The following is a 13,926-nucleotide window of genomic DNA, read 5'->3' as shown; positions in this document are numbered from 1 at the left end:
AGCACGGGGACGCTACCGCAGCTGCCCCAATGGGTGGGAGCGCATGCACAGTACATGCTCCTGAGGTGCTTGCCAGTGGCAGGCAAGCTCTGGGATTTTGCCTCCTCCCGCTGATTGCTGGGCGATCGACGGACAAGGGGGCAAATCCCCAGGAGTTTGCCCGCCACTGGCAGGCACCTGGGAACTCTAGGGGGAAAGCCTGAGTGAATCTGTGTCTTTGCAAATGAGATGAGAGTTTATACTGTTAGTGAAGACGTGTGTGGAAAATTAGTCTTTGTGACTAGCTCTATGAATATACCTTTAAGTAAGTATAACTATTTTTAAAACCACCAAGCTTAAGAACTATTCTGAAACCAATACTCTTTCCAGTACTTTTCAACCATCATGTTTATTGTATTGTCAAAGGCTTTCACGGCCGGAGAACGATGGTTATTGTGGGTTTTCCGAGCTGTATTGCCGTGGTCTTGGCATTGTAGTTCCTGACGTTTCGCCAGCAGCTGTGGCTGGCATCTTCAGAGGTGTAGCACCAAAAGACAGTGCTACACCTCTGAAGATGCCTGCCACAGCTGCTGGCGAAACGTCAGGAACTACAATGCCAAGACCACGGCAATACAGCCCGGAAAACCCACAACAACCATCATGTTTATGTCCTTATAAATAAATTCTATTTTTGTTGAAGCAAAAAAGGATATTTTTTTAATGTCACAATCACCCTCACATGCTGGCTGTTCTGTCGTATCTGTAACAAAGTCTTCCTACATTACCAGTTAAACCAAGGAGGTCTAAGGCAAAAGCCTTTGGTGGCAGCAAAAACGTTTTTGAGGGAGTCAGGAAGGCAGCACTATATAGTTCACACAAACACGGGTGGTGTTAGCGGTGCGGTTCAATCCTCAAAAGGAAGGTGTTCTCGGAGAATAAGCCTAAGTAAACTAGAGAACACCTGAAGTTTTGTGATATGTGGAAATAAGAAGAGTGCTGGTTGTGACCAGAGCCCTCCTGAGGTAAAAGTTTAAGGTAACATAAGGAGGAGCTGGATTAAAAGTCTAAAGGCAAGGTTTTAAAAAAGAAAATAAAAAGATTCACTTACTATTTAGACACCCAGCGTCCTTTCTGACAACGCAGTTGGCAGCAATGGATAACAACCGGGTTAAAATGGAAGTGTTAAAGGAACCTTTGCATGTTCACTGCACAGCTAACACTAATTTTGGTTACCCATGAAAATAACACAATCAGACCTGTCTCGTACAAGCAGACAGCAGGACAGGTAGGGTTCCCACATGCCTGCCTGTTGTGGGCAAACTCCCAGGGGTTTGCCCCCTTGCCTGCCAATCTGCCAGTGATCCGTGGGAGGTGGCAAGCCCTCAGAGGTTACCCACCACTGGCTGGCATCCCAAAAACACATGGTGAACAAGCTCCTTGTCTGCCAGATCACACGGTTAGGCTTCCAGGTCCTGTCCATCACCCCACCCAGTCACGTACCAGGGTGTGTGAAATGGTGAAAGGTGTGTGTTCCCATTTCTTCATTCTGCCCTTTCAAAAGCCACTCCCTGTATGTGGTCTGGGGAAGACAGTGCTTGTCTATCGTACACGTGTGTACTTCTTTACTTCATTGATACCCTGTTATTGCCAGACAAGAGTGAGGGAGCACCTAATCCTTGTTTGAAAGGTTTTCTCCATTGCTGCACTGCCTTTCAAGGTGACAGGCAATTCAGAATTCTAAAACAACAGATAAAAATGCAAACTGTAAAAACATAAAACAGCAGAATTCACTCGGACCAGGGGCATTATGACATGAGTTCCCAGATGTGGGCATGCTTCTTTTGTTTGAAAGATTTCTTTGATGGTGTATATGAACCTCTTAGAACAGTGAAAGAATACTGTATGGATATGAGAGTCCCTGCGATATTATGTTTATGTCATTATATGTCATAATGTTTTGTCATTGCTGTTGGGGAAAACTTTTAAAGTGATAGTTTCTACAAGGACGTAATTAAAAGACAGATGCCCGTGCAAGAGGATCATAAGAGGACAGTGAATAAGGCTGAATTGTGTTTTTTTTCCCCTTTTGCAGACAAAACGTGGATGCACACTCCTGAGGCTTTATCAAAGCACTACATTCCCTACAGCGCAAAGGTATGAATTCTGCTTGCTTAACTTGTTCTTGCCTACTAGGACAGCTGGCAAATATCTGTTCTGATTTTGCTTTCCTTCTGCAAAAACCAAGACCTACTAAATGTGGTTTGACGGTCCAAGGATTTGGGACTCAACAAAATAATTTGATTGCCGTTTGTTGTCTGAACTGGGGTCCGTGGGGGGGGACCTTTTCAAAATTAGCTTGTATACATGATTTGAAAGATAGGTAAACCAGCTTTTGACTTAAGGAAGTTTATTTTACTAGTGAAACCCAGAGACTTTGAGCCCCGCCGCCGCCCGCCTTCTTACATGGGGGAAAACTGCAGATGGGTGTCAGAGACTGCCAACTTAGATCTCAAGTAACTTCATTGCATGAGTTAAAGCTTTTATTGATCACCTAAGAAGAGTTCAGTACAGAAGAACCTTCTTGATAGGAATGGCTATCCCCTCCCCCTGTTAAATTAAATTCTTCAGGCACTACCCACCCCTTCAGGCACTACCCACTCTACTCCTCCCGAAACTAAGCTCTAAGTTCACTTCTAATAAGCTGCAGAAAGTAAAATGAAAGTAAACAACATTATAGTTTTGACTAGGTCCGCGGATCCTCTTTGTCTCCCGGGTAACACAGATAACCGCATTCTCAGAGCTTCTCTCACAGATAACATTTCTCAGGCAGGATTAACACACACAACTCTGCATTGGACCCACAAGACTGCACTGGCACTTTTAAAGCAGGGCACAGATCTGGTCTGCAACAGTACCCCCCCCCCCCCGCCCCTGAACTCCTCAAAGTATGGCAGGGGCCACCCTGACAATGGATGATAGTTCTTCTTAATACTGATAACAGCACCACATCACATCACTTACTCTGGTTGTGAGTAAGACGGTTTCAAAAGAAGTGTGGTAGATAGTGCCTTGGGTTAGCCGCTCCTCTCAGCCCCAACTCTCCAGCTGTATTGTGGGGATAATAGAAACATGGGCTTTGTTCACCGCTCTGAGTGAGGCACTCATCTGTCTAGAAGACCAGTATATAAGCACTGTTGTTGTTGTTCCTGGTTAGAGTTTGTTCTGTTGACCAGTTTTCCTTCCAATAAGCAACGCAGTGAGATTTTTTGGTAATATTCATAGTTGTTTTATTGGCTCTCAGTTGCACCTGTGGTTCTCAACATGAAGATAAATATATACAGAAAAGCAGAAAGAATGCACAATGACAGTTTTTGTGGAGGTTTAAAAGAATAGTATCTTTTTGTGTGTTAACTGCCCAACAGTTAAGTTGCCAACCTCCAGGTAGGGCATGGAGACCCTCTGGAATTTTAGCTAATCTCTAGACTACAGAGATCAGTTCCTCTGGAGAAAATGGCTGTTTTGCGGGGTATGACATCATACCCCCTGCTGAGTTTCCTCCCCAAATTCTACCCTTCCCAAGCTCTGCCCCCAAATCTCCAGGAATTTCCCAACCTGGATTTCGCAGCCTTAGGAGCCTTCACATCACAGCACTTCAACAAATAAAGATAAGTAGGTAATGAGTGAAAAGTAAGATTTTGCTCATTCTGGACTCTGGAGTATGATAGAGCAGCTAACTATAATTGAAAGTTAAAAGATTTTCATGGAATCAGGCTATTGTTTCTTAGTATTTTTTTTCTTAGTCACTGAAAAGCATGGTAATGAAGATTATTGTGTTTACTGGTTTTCTTTTTAAATGTGCGGCTCAGATCCAGGGTTCCCCTCCCCTCCCAATGGAATATATGTATGTGTGTGCTGTTAAGTCATAATTATTTACAGTGACCCCATCAAGGGGTTTTCAATGCAAGTAAAGAGCAGAGGTGATTTGCCAGTGTCTTCCTCTGCAAAGCAACCCTAGTCTTCCCCAGAGGTCTCCCTTCCAAGTTGTGACCAGGGCCGACCCTACTTAGCTTCCAAGATCTGACTATATCATGTCACCTTCTATTGGATAGAAGATGATAAATAATAGTGGAATAGATGATAACTAACCATGGGATGAAAAGTGCAGTCAGCTGTGTGGGGCACACAGCCTGACCACTAGGAACCTTTGGTTCCTCAGACTTGACTAGGCATTATCCACATACTTTGAAACTTTTCTCCACATAAGAACATAAGGAAGCCATGTTGGATCAGGCCAATAGGCCATCCAGTCCAACACTCTGTGTCACACAGTGGCCAAAAACAGGTGTCATCAGGAGGTCTGCCAGTGGGGAAGGGACACTAGAACCCCTCCCACTGATTCCCCCCCCCCCCAAACACCAAGAATACAGAGCATCACTGCCCTAGATGGAGAGTTCCATCTATACCTTGTGGCTAATAGCCACTGATGGACCTCTGCTCCATATGTTTATCCAATCCCCTCTTGAAGCTGTCTATGCTTGAAGCTGCCACCACCTCCTGTGGCAGTAAATTCCATGTGTTAATCACTCTTTGGGTGAAAACATACTTCCTTTTATCCATTCTAACCTGACTGCTCAGTAATTTCACTGAGTGCCCACGAGTTCTTGTACTGTGAGAAAGGGAGAAAAATACTTCTTTCTCTACCTTCTCTATCCCATGCATAATCTTGTAAACCTCTATCATGTCACCCCTCAATCATCGTTTCTCCAAGCTAAAGAGCCCCAAGCGCTTTAACCTTTCTTCATAGGGGAAGTGTTCCATCCCTTTAATCATTCTATTTGCCCTTTTCTGCACTTTTTCCAGTGCTATAATATCTTTTTTGAGGTGTGGTAACCAGAATTATACACAGTATTCCAAATGAGGCCATACCATTGATTTATACAGGGGCATTATGATACTAGCTGATTTGTTTTCAATTCCCTTCCTAATAACCCCCAGCATAGTGTTGGCCTTTTTTATTGCCATCGCATGCTGTATCGACATTTTCAGTGAGTTATCTACCACGACTCCAAGATCTCTCTCTTGGTCAGTCTCCACCAGTTTGGACCCCATCATTGTGTATTTATATTTCGGATTTTTGGCCCCAATGTGCATTACTTTGCACTTGGCCACATTGAACCTCATTTGCCATGTTGACGCCCACTTGCCCAGCCTCGACAGATCCCTTTGGAGTGCCTCACAATCGTCCCTGGTTCTTACCACCCTGAACAATTTAGTGTCATCCACAAACTTAGCCACTTCACAGCTTACTCCCAACTCCAAATCATTAATGAACAAGTTAAAAAGTACCGGACCCAATACTGTGCCCTGCGGTACCCCACTGCTGACCACCCTCCACTGTGAATATTGCCCATTTATACTCACTCTCTGTTTCCTATTCATTAGCCAGTTTTTGATACACAGGAGGACTTGTCCTTTTACCCCATGACTATTGAGCTTACTTAGCAGCCTTTGATGAGGAACTTTATCAAAAGCTTTCTGGAAGTCCAGGTGGACAACATCTATTGGTTCCCCCTTGTCCACATGTTTGTTCACTCTCTCAAAGAACTCTAACAGGTTCACGAGACAACATCTTCCCTTACAGAACCCGTGCTGAATCTTCCTCAATAGCTTTTGTTCATCTATGTGCCTACTAATTCTCTCTTTAATAACGATTTCCACCAACTTACCCGGTATTGATGTTAGACTGACAGGCCTCTAATTTCCTGGATCTCCTCTGGAACCCTTTTTAAAGATGGGGGTGACATTAGCTACTTTCCAGTCTCAGGAATGGAGGCAAATGTTAATGAAAGGTTACATATCTTTGTCAGGAGATCCACAAGTTCACAGGAGTTCAAGATTCACATCCTTAATAGTGATGGGGGTAGACTTTAACAGTAAATTTCCTGAGTCTATCTCCTTCCTAAATCCATTACAGAATAAATCCTTCCCAAACAGGTCCCTTTTGATTCCAGCACCATCTGTCTTCATTTCCATTTTCCACCCCATACTTAGCATGGTATGGAGGGCTCCTGGTTCTGCTGAAGGCTGAGGTCAGTGAATCAGTTGCTGTTGCTGGAGCCAACAGTACAGTAGCTTAGATGTTGTTCCAGCAAAGGTTATGAGTGGACTCTCTTGCAAGGAGGTGGAGATGCAAGCCCCGCCGCAGGAGGAGGCTGCCAGTTCTTAAAGGTGCCACGGCGGCTTATGACAGAAAGGGGATAGGGTGGTTCTTAGCCTTGTGTGCCTTGAGGAAGAGATACTGCAGCAGAATTTGGTGTGGAAGGTTCTGGGTCCAAGTCTGTGGAGGAGAGCAGGGCTGTGTATGAGTATGAAAGAGCAGACTCAGTCTCTTGACAAAGGAGGCTTTTGGGGGTGGGGGTGGTGCCTCAACTCTGGAATGTTCACAGTGCTCAGCATCATCCAAGTCCTCTTCATCTGCTGAGGAGGAGTCAGTTCTTTGATGTTGCAATGTGATGCATACCCTGTATGCGGCTGCAGCCAGCTGGGGATGACATTTTCCCTTTCTCTAGTGACCTTGGACACATCTGTTCATGTTTGTAGTAGAGTCTAGAGCTTGAAGCAAGAAGCAGCTCACTGTATTGCTCCATTCAGTTTGCACAATGAAGTGGTTGAGGCAGATGGGGCAGGGAAGCCATTGGTCTGACCCGGTCAGTTTCAGCATAAAGCAGACCATTCTCCAAATGAACATGGTTTGATTAGACCAGCTCTAAATCAGAACCAAGGGAGTTCACCCTTCACTAACCTAACAACTGTTGTTCTTAAAAAGAAACAAAGGTGAGATTCTCAGGATACTGACGGCTGAATTATATGCAGCGTCAGCATAAGAGCTACCTAGAAAAAAGTTTTCCCGTATCCCCCTTCCCCATTGGCTTCATGTGAGTCTCAGAAAGCTGGTTTCATGGGTTGGGGGACAAGCATGATACGAGTGGCCACGCCAAGAAGGTGAAATCACTGAGGGGAGAAGTTCTGAGGGGAGATTTTCTCGTGCTTTCTTCCCCTCGATGCAGCTGGCCCTTGTTACTTGGGCTTTCTTCCACTTAAGTCCATCAATAATCCCTTTTTGAGGTTCACAGAGGCTGTTGAGGAAAGGGGCATGTGGGCAAAACCATTTCCCTCAGCCTCATCTTCTGGGGCTGCATAGAATTCAGCCCTGATTCAGCTCCAATTAAGAAACAGTTGGCAGGAAATAACTTGTTTCTTTAAAAGCTAGCAAGCTTTTAAAAATATTTTTGGCATTGAGTTAGCAACATAGCTTATCGGTTTCTTCAACTGCTCATCCTTGATGATCTTGTTATACTATTACTGAAATTGTGTTGTATGATTTATTTTTTCAAAAATATAAATACATTGAAAAAACACATCTTGGTTGAAAATCACAGTCCACAAAAATGAGAAAGCTGGAGAATGTGACATTGGCAGTAGTACAGCTGTCAAGAACCAACACTGCGTTGGTTGCAGTGTAGTGTTGACAAGGCCCACTGCTGTCAGCAGGACTTGAGGGGACTACTGCTGATAGGATTACCTGGCATATTTGGAACTTCTAGTTTTCGGCATACAAGTCTTGCACTGTGAAAGTGATTGGTGGAACTCTAGGTAAAGGTAAAAGAACTGGTTTTAATGATTCTGGGCTATAACAAATTGGAAAAGGGACAGTAAGTAAACAGCATCAGTGTGTAGTAGTTCTTATTGTAGAACAGCTAGAAAATATATTAATAGGTTTACTGAAAATAAGGTTGAGTTTTGACGTTTGTGTGCTTTTTCACACGTACAAAGCAGCAAGCAAGTTCTGAAAGAAAAAAATCCATTTTTTCCAGAGCCATGTAATATTCATGATATATTGACTATTTCTGGAAATCGTATGTTTCATATTTGTTTAAAACGAAAGATCATCACAAAAAAAGTCATCTGAACACAGAAATAGACAAGGGCCAGATAGATGCTCCAAGGTGGGTAACGTCAATGAGGCCAAATTCAGATACATTTAGGAGTATTCCCTTGTAATAATTCATACTGCTTGGGCTCCATGGCAGGAAACAGCAACTGGTTAAACAAATTTAGCTTTCAAATAATATATTCATTTAGGTCCCACAAATGGGGTTTTGGTATTAAGGATTTCTTTCTTTCCCAACTGTGGCTCTGGGAGCATAATATAATGTGCAATGTAAAATATAAAATATGTGTAAAAGCTTCAGTTTCCCCTCACCAGAGATACTCTAACGTTCCAGCTGAGCAGAGATTTTCAATTTTCTCTCTAGGAAAACTGAAAGAATGCTCCTCAACCTGAACTTCTAAAAAGGCTTTCTGGAGCCAATAAAATGTAAATCTTGCAGATAAGCTTGTTGTTGATTAGAGAAGTGGGAATTCTAGAAGAGCCTGCAAATCCATGTACGACTAAAGATTTTTATCTAAGTGTGTGTATTAAGGGTACAGGTAGGGTTGCCAGCCTCCCAGGTGGGGCCTGTTCTCCCAGAATTACAACTAATCTGCAGAGATCAGTTTACCTGGAGAAAATGGCTGATTTGGAAGTAGTCTCGGTGGCATCACATTTCTGCTGAGCTCCTTCCCCTCCCAAAACTCCTTCCTCCAAGGCTCTGCCCTCAAATCTCCACAAATTTCCCAAGCCAGAATTGGCAGCCCCAGGTGCCAATTATATGAAGTACAAGTGACAACATACAGATAAGCCATTAAAAACATTTCACACTGCCACATCACTGTTCTTTTAAGTAGTTACATTTGAATTTTACTGTCCATTTGATGAAGTTTTATCTAATGCAAACACACCACTTTAGATATTCCAGCCATATTAGAAGGGAGAGCAGCCTTAGCTCTTCAGCAAAATAGCTGAGGAGATTCAAGAGAGGTCTCCATTAGATGCATATATGTTATGAACTGCTGAAGGGATAGTCTAATGGTGCAATCCTAAGCAGAATTACACCTTTATAAGCCCAGCAACTCCAGTGGATTCATAGAGGTATAACTTTGTTTAGGAGCACACTGGAAGTCTGCAATCCTGTGCATACTTACCTAGGAGTAAGCACCACTGAACATAGTGAGACTTGTTTTTAAGTCAACATGCCTAGGAATGCTCTCGAACTCACTTTGTGTTTAAAACATGCCTCCCTATGCCTCCTTTCCATCCAAACATTTGTCCCCAAGGCAACAATCATCAAAACATTTAAAGCATTAAAACAGCGTTTAAAATATTCAGTAAAAACATATAAACACACAAACACAACACAAGCAGAAAGGATGGCCAATAAGAGCTGATGAGAATAAACCAAATGGAACAAAAGAGTCTTCACCCACTGGCAGAAGACAACTGAAGCGGGAGGCAGGTGCATCTACCTGGGGGTGGGGTTCCAGAGTTTCGGAAACACAGGTGGCAACCCCTTTCTCGGGTTGCCACCTGTCTAGCCTCAGCTGCTTCGCACACCCAAAGCAGGGACTCCTAAGATGGCCAGAGTGGATTGGTAGGTTTATGTGGGAGAAGGCAAGCATCTAGGTATGCCGGCCCCAAGCTGTATAGGGCTTTAAAGGTCAATACTACAACCTTGACTTGGGCCTGGAAGCAAACTGGGAGCCTTTGTAGATGGAACGAGACCAGAGTGATGCAATCCCAGCAACCCATTCCAGTCAACGTTCTGGCCTCAGTATTTTGCACCAACTGTAGCTGCATAAAAGTCTCCAAGGGGCAACCCCGTGGTAACGTGCATTGCAGTAATCTAATGCAGATGTTAGCAGGGCCTGCACCACTAGGGTTGCCAGGTCCCCTTAGCCTCCCGGCCAGAGGGGGGACCTGGAACTCACCTTTTGTGATGTCTTTGGGGGGTGGCGCAATGACGTCACTTCCAGGAAGTGATACCATCGCGCAGTGCCCGGGATCGCTTCCACACTTTGTAGTGGGCCGATTTTACAAAGTTTATTGGAGGCATTATTTCAGCAGTGGGCTGAATTCAAAGGTGTCCCTTTAATTTCTTTAGATTTAGTAAGTAATTAAATCAATGGGGAAAATAATCCTGTTTAAAATACTTGATTAAAAAAACATTCTACTTGGCCACATATTGTCATTTACAAACCATTTAAAGGCACATTTCAGCAGTAAGAAATGCATATATAATTTTAAACTGAAATTTCTTTGGGCTTTTCACAGTGTATAAGCATCAGATTAAATGTTGTCCAATCTTGACTGTGCATTCCAAAATCGGTATTATAGTTCATGCCATACAAGTATCTGTAGCACTTCAGTTAAAGAGAGAATACTGAACAAAAATTACTGTTATGATTTCTTTGACTTAGGAGTCAACGTCAGGTTCACATTTGAATTTAGTTGTAGTGATATAATTTTATGACATTTTTAGTGCAGCGCTGTTGAGATGAAGTTCACATGAAAGCAATATTTTATTCTAAGGAAGCTTTCTAAGTGTATTCTACTCATGTGAGAAATAAGCAAAGTAGACATCACATAACTTTAAAACTCACTGTCTTCCCTGCAGTTAGGCATTATTTTCAGTCGTAGCCCAATAAGCTAGCTAAGGACCTAACTGGCCAATATACATAAAAATCTGTTTGGTTATGCTTAGTTTTATAGGCTATTTATAGCATAAATAGATTTTTTGTTACATTACAAAATTATAATTATAAGCAGAACCTTGCAAATTATCTACTTAACTCTCCCATTCAAATCAATGATCAAATCGATCAAATCAGTCCAGAATTGATATAACATCTCCCACCTGTAACTGCTGTCCTAAGCCCTCCAGAGCTTATAACAAAGCCTTTTGAAGATCCTTCCTGACCTTTTAGATAGGGCCATTCCACAGAATTGCAGCCATCTCAGTGAAGGCCTAAGGAGGAACTGCTGAGAAGAATGGATATGCTGCACAGCTTCCTACAGTGCCCAGAGCTCAAACTACCTTTAATCCCATCAGTCCTTGATTTTTTGCTGCTTCATGCCCTGCTATTTCTATCCTTTTTCTCTGTTTGGCCCCTTAAAACTTGATTGTGTTTTCTTGGATGCTGATGTAGCATAGCAGTTATGTAGTTGGGCTGTCATGAAGCACTTGGCTGGTTCAGATCTCACTACCGCCATGAACTCACCAGGTGGCCCTTGGTAAGCCACTTCTATTAGCCCCAGCTCCCCAGCTGCACTGTGAGGATAATAACACTGACTTTGTTCACTGCTTTAAGTGGCTATCTGTCCTGAAAAGCGGTATACAAATTAACCATTATTTCAGCAGTGGGCTGAATTTGAAGGTGTTCTTCCATTGGTATAAGAACATATATGCATGTGGAATGGCATGTTCACTGGCAGAAAAAGAGGGTGGTTTGGGGTAATGCACCACACTCACTGCAGATTCCCATCCACCCACCCACCCACCCCACACACACATATACACGTCACCCTTTTGTGAAGTTCCCTTGATGGTTAGGAGCAGAATTTTAGGGAGCTGTCAAGAAGTTAGAGGAGGAAATCCCATTTCGTGAACTTGCGGTACTTCAGATCCAGCTAAGTGTGTTGCAAGCAAGATAGCAAGTGCCTAGATTGGTGCATAAAAGAATATTGCATTGAGAAGTTACAGATTTGTACACAGCTCGAACATGATCAGTATAATCAAGCAATCAACAATTTATGACTTTGGTATACCTTCCTCCAGTTCAATGAAGAAAAAAGTGAGAAGGCATTCCACTGAACCTGTATTAAAGGGACAGAATTTTTTTCTCCATATTCTTGGCGACCCCAGGTAGATAGGCCTATAGTGTTACTCAGTATAAAGCAGCACTCCCTGCACTCATTTCAAGCATTTTGGTGTCCCTGTAACTCTGGTGCCCTGTGTGATCACCTAGATTTGCCTAGTAGTCATGCCAATTCTTATTGTGCAGACTTAATATATAGAGTGTGCCCCATGTGCATTTTGGACTGGATCATACCTTCCTTGATTAGACGTTGAAAGCATGGAAAGGAATGTCCTGGTGATGGGGGTGGCCTTCATCATCTCTGAAAGGACCCCTCATTATGGCATTTTCCTTGCATCAAGAGAAACATGCTCAGGGGTTGCTTCACAGTTCCTTAATGTTCTAGCTTGCGTGCCCAAACCAGTAAGAAATAACCTCAAAACACTGTAAATCTTTGTTGAGATGTGACTTCTCTGTTTTTCTGTGTCCATTTGCTTCCACTGGGACAAGTGAGTATGACAAAATTCTAGGTGTTGTATTCCTGTCACTTAACTGGCTGTGGCTAGGCTGTTTAGATAGTCCAGTGGTAGTGGATACTTTGTGCAGAAAACAGTTCTGCTATACCTCCAGCTGAAAGTCCATGTTCTAATTTGCAATGTTTAAATTATGTTGCATGATTTTGATGATTTTGCACAGTAACTGAACATTCTGCTGCAAATTTAGTGTTGTACATGAGTCGAAGAAATTCAATAAAAACTGTGCCCTGGTGGGAAACTGTGTTTAAAATTTTTACTCAAATAGTCTGCTGCCATGTAATTGGGATGCTAATGGGATGCTCCACTGTGTTGATTTTAATTGTACACAACTGCACAAGTCCATTCCTCCTAGAGGGAAATGACGTGAGATGCCCGGGTGTGTGGCAGGTCCCACAATGTTCCCTGAGTAGTCTAGTCTTACAAATAGCAGCCACTTAATGCAATTCTCCATCAGAGGAAGAACAATGGGAGAGATTCTGTCTCTCTGTCTTGCAAAAAGGCTTGGCTCGGGTTTTCCTCTGGGGAGCTCAGAGGGGGGGGCATAACAGAATTCAGGAAATCCAGAGCAGCTTTTTTCAAGAGAGATTATCCATGATGCAATTCTTCACCGGGGAGAAGAGCGGTGGGGGGAATTCTCTCTCTCTTGCAAAAAGCCACCCTGGATTTTCTGCCTCCTGTCACATTCCCCCTCCCCTCGCCTCCAAACTCCCAGAGGAAAACCTGAGCTGAGGCTTGTTGCAAGAGAGAGAGAATCCCTCCCATCGCTCTTCTCCCAGTGGAGAATTACATCTAGAAGCTTTTCTTTGTAAGACTACACTACTCAGGGAACCTTGCAGGACCCAACACGCAAGGAACACGTGTCTGCCATCTCGTGTAGTTTGGCTCCTAGATAAGCTCATCACTCAGTTTCTGCTCCTGGAGACTTTCAAAACTCAAAAGATACTATTAGATATGTAGAGTACAGACAAAACTTGCCATTATTCCACCCAAGTAGGTATCATTGAGGTGGTATGCTCTAATACTGACTACAGATTTGGTACTTGCTAGTGACTGCTACCTGCAGTGAGATAAGTACTCTTATCTATTAAATATGTCACAACTGTTGTATAACATCTTACAGAAGTTTCAAATAGTTAACACAACTTTGCAAAAATACTTCTGAGGTTCTGAGGAAGAATGAAATGGATGAAATGTGCGATGCAGAAGCTCTGAATACAGATTCTGCATTTTTGGTGAAATCCTTTTGGCAAAGAGTGTGGATTCTAGTGCATGATACAGGGCCGATTCCAGACAGCCCTCCCCATTGCGAAACGTCGCGCGTCGTCCCACAGAAAACGCGAAATACCGCGAGTTTTGCGCGATATTTCGCATTTTCTGTGCGACGACACGCAACGTTTCGCAATGGGGAGGGCCATCTGGAATCGGCCCAGAATATATTTTGCTGTGATCGATGTTACATAAATTTATAAAATAGCCAGTTCTTGAAAGCTTCAGTGCTGCTTTGCTGGTCCTTTGTGCCTAGCCCTGATCTAATTGCAGTCAAGCCCACTTCAGTTCATTTTCCTGGGAGATGGGTCAGGCCTCCGGTGAGTCTTCTGTGTATTACCCTTTAAATTATTGCCACTGCATGGATCCTGCCTGGGGTATGCCATCACATTTAATATGAGCATTTTTTTCT

General features: G+C 43.2%; 1 protein-coding gene across 3 annotated transcripts in view; it reads left to right on the top strand.

The window, feature by feature from the left end:
• The window catches only part of GULP1 (GULP PTB domain containing engulfment adaptor 1), a 276,675-nt gene that overhangs the window by 167,031 nt on the left and 95,718 nt on the right, over positions 1-13,926 (top strand). For all 3 annotated transcript variants that reach the window (XM_054972475.1, XM_054972476.1, XM_054972474.1), the window contains exon 4: positions 2,072-2,133. In XM_054972475.1, coding sequence (XP_054828450.1) covers positions 2,072-2,133 — 62 coding nt within the window. The remainder of the gene's footprint in view (positions 1-2,071; positions 2,134-13,926) is intronic.

Source organism: Eublepharis macularius, chromosome 2, assembly GCF_028583425.1.
Source record: "Eublepharis macularius isolate TG4126 chromosome 2, MPM_Emac_v1.0, whole genome shotgun sequence".
In the NCBI taxonomy this organism is placed as follows: Eukaryota; Metazoa; Chordata; class Lepidosauria; order Squamata; family Eublepharidae; genus Eublepharis; species Eublepharis macularius.
This window is presented reverse-complemented; position numbering and strand designations above follow the sequence as displayed.